The following is a 13630-nucleotide window of genomic DNA, read 5'->3' as shown; positions in this document are numbered from 1 at the left end:
TTTCCATGTGAAGCAGCTAAACTCCGCCTGCGGCTACTCATCAAAGCATTTGTTCAACAGCCGCTTCGGTGTTGTTGTGAATGTGAAAGCCACGACAGGTCAAAGCAAATATTTTAATGTTCAGTGTACACGTAGGCTGGCTTTCTGTGAAAGAAAAATGCTCGAGGTGGCTCGCCTAATAATCCTCTTAACAAGACTCCAGGTATTATGCTTGCTGAGCCGTAACCTAACTACCAAAAAACTGGAGTCAGCAACTATAAGTCCTTAGCCTACTAATGCACAGCTGGAGCTGGAGGGACCTCCACAGCGCTGCTTTCCAAACCTACTGCTGCACATGGTTAGTAGCCTAACGATACAAAAATGGTTAGCGCCATTTCTTCCTGTCCTCATTAAGTCATAAGTGATTTCATGCTTTTTTTGTGCACGTTAATCGACGCATTATAATTGACTAATTTATTTAAAATGTACTTGGGCTACACAGGTATTTGATATTATAAGGATATATTGCTGTTGCATGGTCTCATACCTTTCTATGGACGTATGTCTGAGTCGTTTGAGAACCAAAAGCCTCGTAGAGTAGCCATAGTAACAGGTGTCTGCCTGTATCCCCTCCCCTCTCTCCATCCCTCCATTCTGTTTCTGTAGACTAACTAAGCACTAAGCAGCTGCAAGTGAATCTACGATAGCCCTTCTAATGTGACATTTGATTTGAACGAAGAGTATTTGAATGCCTCTGCTTTCCTGTTTTCCATTCCTGCCGGGACAGTAGCACTCCATGCCAAATCTAAGAGATGAAACTCTCTATGCATTTCTCCTGCCAGGTCTGCTTTCTTGCCACATGATGGTGCTGGAACTATCAAAGTGTAAAAATGCATCTGAATTTCAGATGCATTCTGAAATAATTTCCATTGGGAGTAGAGACTAGACTGCTAGGACAGCGAGCATGCATCGCCTTCAACGGAGGAGGCTGCACCACCATCGTGTTCTGTTCTTCATCTCAAGTGTGGTGTTATGTTGCATCTACGCACTGACCCTCAAGGTCAGGCTCTTGGAGCCACGGGCAGGGGGTCCTGGCCTCCCTGCTGGATCATGGGAGGGCGACGACGTTCTCAAGGTAGATGCACGGGAGTTAACGGGGTCAAACACAACAGAAGAGGATGTCAGTTTACCTAAGAGCACCCAAGCTCCCACAGTAGTAACGGTGAACAGGACCGATATTCAACAGTGCATCTATGTGGAGCCCGAAACGCCAAGACCTCTCCCAACAGAACCGCCAACATCTACCACGCGTCCCAACATCCACAGGAAGTCCGAGTACCCGGTGGACCTCTTCTCTATTGAGCAGCGGCAACAAGGCTGGGTGATCCTGCACATAATTGGCATGGTCTATATGTTCGTGGCACTGGCCATCGTCTGCGACGAGTTTTTCGTGCCCTCCCTGGGGGTCATCACTAACAAGCTGGAGATATCCGATGACGTTGCCGGGGCCACCTTCATGGCAGCCGGAGGGTCTGCGCCCGAGCTCTTCACCTCCCTGATCGGCGTCTTCATCTCACACAGCAACGTGGGCATCGGCACCATCGTGGGCTCGGCCGTCTTCAACATCCTGTTCGTCATCGGCATGTGCGCCGTCTTTTCCCGGGAGGTGCTGCACCTGACCTGGTGGCCACTGTTCCGCGACGTGTCCTTCTACATCCTGTACCTGGTGATGCTCATCGTCTTCTTCCTGGACAACACCATTGTGTGGTGGGAGAGCACCATGCTGGTGCTGGGCTACGTCACCTACGTCAGCTTCATGAGGTATAACATCCAGATCGAGCAGGCCTTCAAGACGCAGCTCAACAGGCACATGATCATCGTCAAGGTTTGGTCTGCGGAAGAGCCGGAGAAGGTCAGTGATGCATGTGAACATATAAGGTAGTCTTACTTCTGTTGAGCGCAGGGGGAAAAAGTCTTTGTGAGACATTTTGGGGTTGACCTTTTGGGTCAGGCAGTCAGTGTGCAACAACACAGACAGGTCCTGACTCCTGACACAGCGTCATGGGTTCCGAAACTGGCTTGTGAACAAGTCACATCTTGTGTGCTCCACAGAGAGCAGATCTCTAGCAGCTTTTGCTTTTCAAACAAGCTTGTGTGATCTTAATTGATTCAGTGCTTGCTTGAACTTGTATTTGTTGTTGGAATCGGCAGTTTATCTCATTAGTACGCTGTGGATGTGTAAAACCCCTGCATGTGCAACTGTAGTTAACCTTCACATATATTTAGCTTTTGTTTAGATATCTCTGTCTCTCTCGTCCTGCGTGGTGCTGCAATCTCTGTCAACTACCGTCCAGCAACAGCTGGACACTCACAAAAAGACGATGTCCACAAAGCATTTGCTAACTAGGTTGTTTCTCATTTTTGTATCCACATTATTTTCTACCCTTTTGTCTTTGCAGTGGAGACTATCTGCAACTCAATTAGAGTGAAAGGAGGGACAATGGTTTGTCCATCTGAGCCCTTGAACAGGTGGTAGAGGGCTTTTATTTGTGTGGAATCCTTTGATGGGATGAACAGAGGAGATCACAGGTGTTGGACACAGCGTAACTGCACAGAGGCACTAAGTTATGTATGTAAACGTCACTGTCATAGAACAGATGGATTTATGGTCTATTTTACTAAAGTATAACCTTGTTTTAACAGAGACTATAGGCTTTTTAACGGAGGTTAGATTGCTTAGACCAGTGGTTCTGAAATGGCTTTGCATTAGACCCAAGTTTTTTACATTGAGGATGAAGTTGGGACTTGAAACAACACAGTATGTGGTTCAGGTTGTTTGTTTCACACTTGTCTGAAAGATTGTTATTTTTATATTTTGGCCTGCCGGAAAATGCACTCGCTGTCCCTGTCTAGACTGCATTTTCACAACTGATAGACAATGGCTTAGCATAATAATATGCATGCTAAATTATGATTCCTATTCAGACTATCACCACCAGCATTTTGTGCAATTAGTCACATCCTCCTGCAATAACACATTGAGTGTGTGAAAGCATGGCTCCGCATATAGCAGATTGACTGAGTCAAGCAAACGTGGTTTCTATTGCTAGAATAAGTATCCTTCAAACCATACATTCATGTTTGACTCTCTGTCTCGCGTATTGCATGCATATGCTTGAAGTCTTATTGAGCAAATTTCAATCATTGAATTGATTTGGATTCTAATTATTTTAATTCAGGACATATTCTGCTGTGATGAATCGGACATGTCTGCTTCCTAGTAGGCTACAGGAGAGTTTAGAATGAGAAGACACATAGGACATATAGGACGGATTTGAACCTGTGATGTCACAAGTCGATATCGATATATGTACTGTAAGCAAAAAAAACAAAAAAAGAGAAAAAAAACGTTTGCATACTGGCTGATCCATCAGAACAAAACACATCTACTGTTCTCATTTATTAGAAGTCTAATTCCTAATTCCTTGCAGGACAGTGAAGTACCACCCCATCCGCCGCCTCAACCTCCTCCTCCTGTTCGTCCTCCTCCCGCTCCTAAAGCTAACCCCGAACCGAAGGCTAAACCTGAGGCAGCGCTAGCGGAGAGCAGCTCACGTAAACAGGTATTGGCAGGACTCATGCAGGAGCCAAAGAGGACACACATTTCACACACATTTTAATTATTTGATTGTCAGTAGTTTAGCAACAATATATGTTCATATTCATACATATATTCTATATCTCATGGGAGGCTGTGGCTCAGGAGGTACTGTAGAGCAGGTCGTCCAATAATCCCTGGGTCGGCGGTTCGAATCCCGTCTCCTCCTGTCCACATGTCGAAGTGTCCTTGGGCAAGACACTGAACCCTACATTGCCTCCAATGAGTTGGTCGGTGTTAGCTTGCCACCATTGGTGTGTGAATGTGGGAAGTGAGGACGCTGGCGTCGACTGTTCGCCGCTTCACCTCCCAATGTATGAATGAATGAACCATTGTAAAGCGCTTTGAGCACTTGGAAAAGCGCTATAAAAATGCAATTCATTATTATTATATATTGTTGCTAAACTACTGACATATGAGTATATATATTTTCATGTCAAAGTCGTACGATTAGTCAGACACGTTATCGCAGTGAAATTTGTTCTCTGCATTTGACCCATCTCTTGGAGCGGTGAGCCGCAGTGTGCGTCGCTCTTGGGAATCATTATTTGATTTGACCCCCAATCCAACGCATTGATGCTGAGTGCCAAGCAGGGAGGCATTGGGTCCCATTTTTACAGTCTTTGGTATGACCCGGCCGGGGATCGAACCCCCGACCTCCCAGTTTAAAACCACAAGGCCACTGTCTGGTTATAAGCAATAAAATAAGCAATAAAACAAAAAATACATACACATCTCATACACAGCTGGATTCAGAAAGATAAGTCTCATCTATACCACTGTGTGACAAAGGATGAATTAAGCTTTGGGATTTCATATTTCTTGTCTCGAGGCACGGGTTAAAACTTAACTGGGTGTGTGTACGTCCATCTATAGGTGCATCCTGTCCTGCAGCGGTCGGGCAGCTCCCTCCACGACACCTCCTTGAGGAGCACCATCTACCAACTCATGATACACACACTGGACCCACTAAGAGAAGGTACAGTAACTGCTGCTGCTGTTTCTACTTATTGCGACTGTAGGTCGCAGTTTACTATGAAAACCTGCATCTCCCGTCAGTCAGTCACGCATCGTGACACGGTCCATATATGGCTATTGGCTAATACAGAATTCATTCCATATGTTGATCTGACCTCATCAAACCCTGAGACCCTGATGGCAATGTCCCATTCCAACAGCAAGGCAGCATGTTTTCTTTACAAAGTATCCAAGATCAATGGCCCACAGACAAAGTTCCATGTCTGTGAAAGTCTTTCGGGAAAGTAAGAAAAGCTCTGCTCTTGTGTACTTGCATGTACACAAATCACAATATTTAGCAGATATATTGCACTCTGATTGTCAATTTCATGCTGCCCTAGAGTTATGGCTGAACGATCACATTCATCTGTGCTTGGCTGGTCTCAACACTGTTATCATTACAAAGCTCAAATGACCATCACCATTGTTTAGTTTAATAGAACAAATATTCTATAATATTCTATAAATAAAGTTTGTTAGTTTGAATATATAATAGATATATATTGCTCTTCCAAAAAAATGATAATGCTGTCAGTGTATACCATGTTCTTCTGAAAGGAAGTGACTGCAGTGTTATTGGCAAGCGTGCATGCAGTGAGTAAAGGTGTTTCATCTGTCTGTACTGAAGGTTGTCATAACGCCACCATAGAGCACAGTATCCTGTCCTTCAGTGTCCTCACACTAGCTGATGTGTCCCCCTTCCAGCACCTCACCTCCACTTTCAGCACTTGCATGGGCTGAGCCTAATCAGCTTTTCAATACACACAAGAGCCAGTACACTGGTGGTGCTGGTAGAACAATCTCTTAACTCATCCATCGCCACTAGGGGGCGCCAAAAGGCCCTGACCGCCACTATATATCTTTTATTTTATTTTATATATTTTTATTTATTTTTTAAAAAAAAGTCTAAAAAATAAAATAAAATAAAAGTTTTTTTTTTTTTTTTTTTTTTTTTTTACCATGTTATAAAACACGAAAAACACGTCCTTGGCGCTCCAGGACATCATGAAAAAGAAGTTAAATAAGTCCTTGGCGATTTAATGATCACAGGACAGTCTCTCTGCCATTGGTGGTTAGGCAGTGACTCAGGAGCTAGAGTGGCCATCTGGGAATTGACCCTCTGGTCAATGGTATTGAACAGGGGTGAAAAGGTAGAAATTACATGGGCTGATAGGTGCTCTCAAACTAAAGACTTCATAATTTTTGGATACAATGTTTTCTTTATTTACTATATAGTAAATATGAGTCCAGTCAATGGTCCAAAAAATGAGAGGTCAAGGCAATCCTTTCATCAGAGAAACTCAAACACATTTTCTTGTCATTTCCACTCTAGATGCAGCCTTTAGAGGGCAGCGTAACAGGTTTGGCCCTAGGAGAGCCACACGAGGTAAGAAGAGGGTCAGCAAATTGGTGCATAGAATCATGCCCATACTAGTGTAAATATAATCCCAGTTGTAACTTTTCTGTGCATCCCTGCCAATCAGAAACATCCTTTAATGGTGATGTCAGAGATGAGGTGTCAGTACAGAGGAAAGGTAATATGAATAATTATTATGGATATGTCTGCACCTGTGTCTCCTCTTGCATGGCAAGTCTGCATGTGCCCCAACTAAGTTGAATTTACTGACTGCCGTATTTGTCGATTAGAGATTTGTGCAGTGCGTTTACTGGCTCATGTATTTGTTTGTGATGTGGCCAGCATGGTTGCACAGCGGCAGCACTGTATTTCCTCCTTGACCCAAACTGTAGACTGAGTAACTGTCTCGGTTTAAATGCAAGAAACACTTACAGAAAGGTTACATCAGAAAGCTCCTTCTCTTGCTTGCAGTGAGGAATAAAGTGAAGCCACTGAACTCACCCATCGGAGGGAAATTAGAAAACACGTCACGGAATCATCAGTCCAAAGGTGAGTTTGTACTGTATGCTGAGGTGCAATCCTGGCCCTGTGCTAACAATTTGTGCTTCATAATTTGTAGCCTTTGTGTAAAAATATATTTTTTTATTTTTATGCAGTGTATACAGGGTTTTGTTTTTGTTTTGTTCATAAGAAGTCAGAGACACGGATGTGTCAAGCCTGAGTTATTCTTGTCCATCGTGTCTCACTGTGACGCCTTGTGAGCTTATTTAGATTATTTAGACTATTTTAGGTGCACGACACAGTGCACAACTAAAGTATAAATCAGATTGTTGTGATTGACGTCCTTAATGGCTGCAGTGTGATAGCTGAGGGCTGGAGAGGCTGTACTTCACAATCAGAGGCCACTGTGTGCAGAGTAATGAGGTGCTTCAGTGTGGGGCCTGATTATCTTTTGACGCACACACTGAGGGGGCACAGGGAGTCTGGACTGGAGTGGCCTCCAGTAGCACATCTCAATCAGTCCCAGGATTAGCATGCAGATGGGACACGATGGTTGTGTTTGTGGCTTAGTGTGTGTCTGGAATTTACAATTCCATTCAAGCTTTCTGAAAAAGAGAATAGAAACTAAGCTCGAGTTACAGTGTCAATTTTATTTATAGCCTGTGATAACTAACAGTGTCATAGACCTTGTACTACATGGTGTTAGAGTGCACACACATTTCTCAATTATGCATGACACACGCACACTCATGCACGCACACATACTCTGAAAAGGCTGCAAGGTTCAGCACATAAAACAACCAGTGTGAAATCATCAGTGGTTGATTTAGATCTCCAAACTTCTTACCTGATACAATTGCCTGGCACTTGCATGGTATTATTGCACCTCTATGACAAATGTTAAGTATCCCAACCTCCAGAAGAACTCATGTGATCTGATTTTTTCATTCAGCAATTAAGCTAGAGCCAGCGCCAAAAGCAGAACATGCCAACGCTGTCAGCGGGCAGGCGAGTACTGCAGCTGAGCCCTCAACCTCACAGGACCTCAAAATTGAGGACATGGCTGAGAAAAGCCCAGAGCAGCCGGACGCAACCAAGGTACACAGACACTGAGTAGCCTTGGGAAGCATTGACTTCCTGAGCCTTGTGGCCCCATGGTTCAGGAGCCTGTCCCTTGTTTCTGTAACGTGAGGCAGCTTGATGTAAGTACAGATGACGCTAGTAGCCTATGTCGCAGGGACTTAGCTGCAATACAAATCTTGATGCTGATTGCTAAGTAGGAAAGCATTGGGTACCATTTTTGTTTATTACACGGCTTGGTTGAATGCTTGATTCTGATTGGTCAATCACTGAATTCAACAGTGTTATTTATTGATAATGACGCTTGGCTCATAACAGACCACTGTCTAATCAAATGCTCAGAGCACCTGCTCGTATCAATCTGCGCTGCTTGAATTTTATACCGTATCCAACATGACAGCCACGTAAACAAACACTGGGTTATGCCTCTGTGTTTAATCATCCAGGCTGTCAGGCAAAAATCTAACGTCTGCCCGTCGCCGCGAGCGCACAAATCCATTTGGATTTTCACACGGCCATTGGCCACTAAAACCTTTCATTTGTATTGGCAATTTATGAGCTTCAAATCCTAATCCACTACATAATGTCTTGTTGGCGTTCTGGGACTTCATTGTATGCAGTGTCACATCAAAGGTTATTCTCGATTATTTAATTCACCTACATGTTCAGGATTAAGTCTTTTATTGGTTCTAAATGCCGGTTCCGATATACCTCCTTCCGCTTTCCTTCATTTCTCCTGCTTTTCTCCTCTTCATCAGGAGGGAGAGGAGAAAGGTGCATACGGCTCGAGAAGCAGTGACAACGATGAGAGCAGTGATAAGGACGAGAGCAGCGAGGAAGAGGATGCAGACAATGATTCTGATGATAAAAAGGAAGGACAAGGAGACAGGGAGGATGAGACGGAGGAGCCTCTGTCTTTGGAGTGGCCTGAGGGCAGAATCAAGCAAGCCACCTATCTCATTCTGCTCCCTATAGTGTTCCCACTGTGGCTCACTGTGCCTGATGTCCGAAACCCGGTGAGTAGAAATACATTAAGAGATGCAATGGAACAATTCAAATTTCAAGGACATCCATAACTTTGAGCATATAAAATGCAGTTCCATTCCACTGTTGGAGATACAGACCTGTAAAGGTCTTTTTGGAACCCCGGCCCGAACCCCCTCAAGGAACCCAGAGAGTCCCTGGACCCCACTTTCAAAGTGTTGTAGAATAACACTAAACTTTTATACCTACATAATTTAGCCATTACAGAAGTCAAGTAGCAAAACAGTGATACAGACTAGAGTAAAGATGAGATATGATGTAGAAATAAATTGTAAATAATCTACTATACAGAAGGAATCTATGTCATCATGCAATATATTTACTTTAAGATAATTTAGGATAGGACCTCATTTACATCAGCTAAACCAGAAAGCACATATTGAAGGTATATATTTTGTATCACTTATGTTCGGCTGTCGTCTCTAGGCTTCTACAAAGTACTTTGCCATTACGTTCATCGGCTCGATTCTGTGGATCGCAATATTCTCCTATCTGATGGTTTGGTGGGCCCATCAGGTCAGTTGGTTTTCACACTGTAAGCTAACCGTATGCTATGGCTAGGAAAGTACATTATGCATTTCATTTCAGTGTAACAGCTACAGTATAGTGTTAGGATTTATGATTCTCAGTATATTAACTTAAAAAATACAAACTCATCCGCGCGTACGTCTTTTTTTTGTAACCCATAGACTTCATATCAAGGGAACCAGGAAGATGCTAACTTTGACCTACAAAAACGCATCATAACTAGGCTGTACTGCTCTATTAAAGATGGGGTGCCGTGATTTTTTTCCACCCTAAAACATGATGATCAGGTATAATTATTATATAAGGAGGAAGAATTTTTTCAAAAAAGTGTACAGTATATCACTGTTTTTTTTCATTGGCACATTTGACTGTCAAGGTTTCAGCCTCCATGAAGAAACCCTAAATACAAAGGGATGACATAATTTGCACATAACCACGCCGAGGGGTCTAATGAAGTACTGTCACCCCATAAACACATGAAAAACTGAAAGAAATACAAAGATCACGGCACTCCATTTTTAACACTCAGGTTTTTTCATAGCTCCATTATGGAACCTCTCCCTCAGCTCTGTAGCTCAGAGATTAGGTTCCACTGCCCCATGTACCGGCAGAGCGGGTACCGAATATTTGCCACGATGCACAATTCGTACCTTTTTCCGCACATCGTATCCAAAACGTAAAGGTCGGGGGACCTGCTTTCAGATGTGTTTTTTGTTTGTTTTTTCCTAGTGGACAAGAAAATCTAAACAAGCGTTTAAATCACTTATTTAGTCAGCCAGCAGGCTGGCTACCGGAAACCAATAGAGGATATGCACGTGACATCATCATCATACCAGGAAGTTATGCGAGAATGCCCACTGAGTGGCAAAAAACTACTTTCTGGCCTTGACAGCCCATTCATCCAAGCAGAAAAGTCCTATTTGATTGCATTAAATAACTTTAAACAACATTAAATTCACTTTGTCACTCACTTTGCCACTCGATTTGCCACTCGATCTGCCATTCACTTTATGCATGCGCATACCCTCTATTGAAGACTTCCGGGAAAGAACTTAAAAACACGAAACTGGCTGACTAAATTAGCGATGTAAATGCTTGTTTCAAACCGCCAGTGCAGGACCTTTACTTTTTGGATATGATGTTGCATTAAAAGGGAAGAATTGTGCATCGTGGCAAATATATTCGCCCGTGTCCCGCTCTGCCTGTACCCAGGGCAGTGGGACTTCATCTCGGAGCTACATAGCGGTTCCATAATGGGGCTAGTTTTTTCAGTGTGGTTAATCTCATTGTTGTGGCTTGTAGGTGGGTGAGACAATAGGCATCTCAGAGGCGATCATGGGTCTGACCATACTGGCAGCGGGAACATCCATTCCAGACCTCATCACCAGCGTGATTGTTGCCCGGAAAGGGATGGGTGACATGGCTGTGTCCAGCTCTGTAGGGAGTAACATCTTTGACATCACCATTGGGTAAATAAAGGGATGGGTGACATGGCTGTGTCCAGCTCTGTAGGGAGTAACATCTTTGACATCACCATTGGGTAAATAAAGGGATGGGTGACATGGCTGTGTCCAGCTCTGTAGGGAGTAACATCTTTGACATCACCATTGGGTAAATTATTCCATCATCCAGATTAACCAAATTCAACATCATGTCCCTATTTTGGCCATGTCATTATTGACGAAAAACAAATAATAATTTCTGTAACTAGCAGATCTACAAGTTCACAACACGTTGCATTTCAACTGTAAGCTTGTAGATCAGCTATTTTCACTATTGATAGTACTGTGTGACAAAAATATGATATATACAGTAGGTACGTATATAGCATTGGTTTTCAACCACTGTAAAATGAAATGGGTCCATTTGGTTCTCAAGAGTTAAAGATCTATAAGGGTCTATTTGGTTACCATTACCAACTCTCCATCATTTAGCTGGGGACCACCTGGAACCGCCTCAAGGACCACTGGTGGTCCCCGGACCACTGGTTGAAAGAAATCACTGGTACATAGGGTTAACGTAGGTTGAGTGAGTATGATAGGAAATCATTGCTCAAGCTTACTTTACTATAGGGACAGTGATGCGAACCGGAAAACACTTGGCCAACCTGCAACAGACTTTTCATATCGGATTCTATCGGATACTATTCAGGATCATTGGGTTCCAACATGAATGAAAAAGAGGTCGTGGCTGCCTCTCATTATAATCAATGTCACAATTTAATTAAAGATTTCTTTTAGGCAATTTCTGCTCAGTTATTGAGTAGAAATGGCCTAAAGGAAATCTTTAATCCTTTTTCATATAACCTTTAGCACCCCATGTCAAATCCAATTACCTTAAAAAGGGTATATATTTGAAAGATATATCAGACACTTGCCAAAAAGAAATTGCTCTTTATTAGGTCAACGTTTCGGTTGCTTAGACCTTCATCAGGACAGACAAACAAGGGACAAACAAATTGTCTGTCCATATGAAGGTCTAAGTGACAGAGCAAAAAATAATTGCCAAGTGTCTGACAGTCTTTGTTTTTCAAAGATACCCTTTTTAATATGCTCTATTGCCCTACGCACCTGTCACTAGCCTTTTGAGGTGTGCATCAGCCTTTTGCTATAAAATCCAATTACCTAAAAGTGAGGATTTGAAGATAATACATGCACAGCCAATTATTCTCTTTTATTTAATTAATCTTTTTGATCTCACTTGACCCTGAGGCATTTACATTTGCTGCCAATTTTGTGCCAGGGCAACCCATACATATATTTCAAAAATATATAATAAATAAATAAACTCTCCCAATACTTTTTTAAAAATAGAAGATCTACGAGCTCACAACGTGTTGTGATGTGAATAGAGACGGGCTAGTGGCCACCACAGCCAATCAGCGGCCAGGGCATTAGCAGAGTCAGCAAATCAATGCGGCCCACCCATGTTAAGTGGACAGATGGGTGTGCCATGTGCATTTTCAGATCACGTTTATTTTAATGATCAATCAATCGATTATGTTCCGGCTTGGATCAGTGGGAATAATAACATAGGATACTTTTTAAGTTCCTATATGGGTATCACAATGAAAACAAATTCTTCGAGGTTTCAAATAATAAATACGATGACCACAGCTTTTCACCCTGCTCCTCTCTCTCTTCCATCTCGTCCGTTCTGTCCTTCATAGCCTGCCAGTTCCGTGGCTCATGTACTCGCTGCTCAACGGCGGCGAGTCGATCACCGTCAGCTCCAACGGCCTGTTCTGCGCCATCGTGCTCCTCTTCCTCATGCTCCTCTTCGTCACGGCGTCCATCGCCGCCTGCCGCTGGAGGATGAGCCGCCTGCTGGGCTTCACCATGTTCCTGCTCTACTTTGTGTTCCTGGTCCTCAGCGTGCTGCTGGAGGACAGGGTGCTCACCTGTCCCATCTCCATTTAAGCAGGTGAGCTGAGGACATCCCCCTACCCCAAGCTGGGCTGAGGACATCGCCCTAGGGCATCGCCCTATCCCAAGCTGGGTATTGAGGACATCCCCCTACCCCAAGCTGGGCTGAGGACATCGCCCTAGCCCAAGCTGGGTATTGAGGACATCCCCCTACCCCAAGCTGGGCTGAGGACATCGCCCTAGCCCAAGCTGGGCTGAGGACATCCCCCTACCCCAAACTGGGCTGAGGACATCGCCCTACCCCAAGCTGGGCTGAGGACATCCCCCTACCCCAAGCTGGGCTGAGGACATCCCCCTACCCCAAACTGGGCTGAGGACATCGTCCTACGCCAAGCTGGGCTGAGGACATCCCCCTACCCCAAGCTGGGCTGAGGACATCCCCCTACCCCAAACTGGGCTGAGGACATTGCCCTAGCCCAAGCTGGGCTGAGGACATCCCCCTACCCCAAACTGGGCTGAGGACATTGCCCTAGCCCAAACTGGGCTGAGGACATCCCCCTAGCCCAAGCTGGAAAGAGCACACATGTGTCTCAACAAAAAAAAAAGTACGCACTATAGAGCATTGTTTCCCATACAGTGGGTCGGGACCCATTTGTGGGTCACAGACAATTTTCATGGGTCACGAGTAAAAATACAAATTTCTTTTCCTTTGAGAAAAAAAAGAAAAAAAGTCCCTGGCAAATGTCTAATCTCTTTTGGGTCTCGACCTGAAAAGTTTGGGAAACACTGCTATAAAGCATTGGTTCTCAAACGTTTTAATTTCAAGCTTATATGCTTATTATGAGTTGATTCCATTTCTTCCATTTGTACACTCTCAAGAGTTAATACAGAGTAGACCTAAGGGTCCATTTAGAACCCCCTCAAGGAACGCGTACGTTTTTGACAATGAAGGGCAAATCGCTGACTGAATGTCTTGTGCTTCTGGAAGATTGTAATTAAAAGGGCTTGATTTGAGTGTTTCTTTCAATTTCAACTTCATATGGAGTTTGTTTTCCCTTTAATTATCTTAATCAGTGGTCTAATAGGCTTCCACATATTGTC

The 13630-nt window shown here is 43.8% G+C and overlaps 1 protein-coding gene across 1 annotated transcript; it reads left to right on the top strand.

Annotated features, from left to right (window-relative positions):
- Positions 1–943: 943 nt before the first annotated feature.
- LOC306919725 (sodium/potassium/calcium exchanger 1-like) lies at positions 944–12583 on the top strand (the record flags this gene model as incomplete). Its single annotated transcript, XM_079496279.1, has 11 exons — positions 944–1891; positions 3471–3602; positions 4514–4616; positions 5988–6041; positions 6139–6189; positions 6483–6560; positions 7465–7610; positions 8351–8608; positions 9063–9152; positions 10467–10633; positions 12334–12583. The coding sequence occupies 11 exons, from the start codon at positions 944–946 to the stop codon at positions 12581–12583; spliced, it is 2277 nt and encodes a 758-aa protein (XP_079352405.1).
- Positions 12584–13630: the final 1047 nt, after the last annotated feature.

This window comes from Electrona antarctica, assembly GCF_951216825.1.
Source record: "Electrona antarctica genome assembly, chromosome: 3".
Taxonomy (NCBI): domain Eukaryota; kingdom Metazoa; phylum Chordata; class Actinopteri; order Myctophiformes; family Myctophidae; genus Electrona; species Electrona antarctica.
Note: the sequence above shows the minus strand (reverse complement) of the source record. Positions and strands in the feature narration are given on the sequence as shown.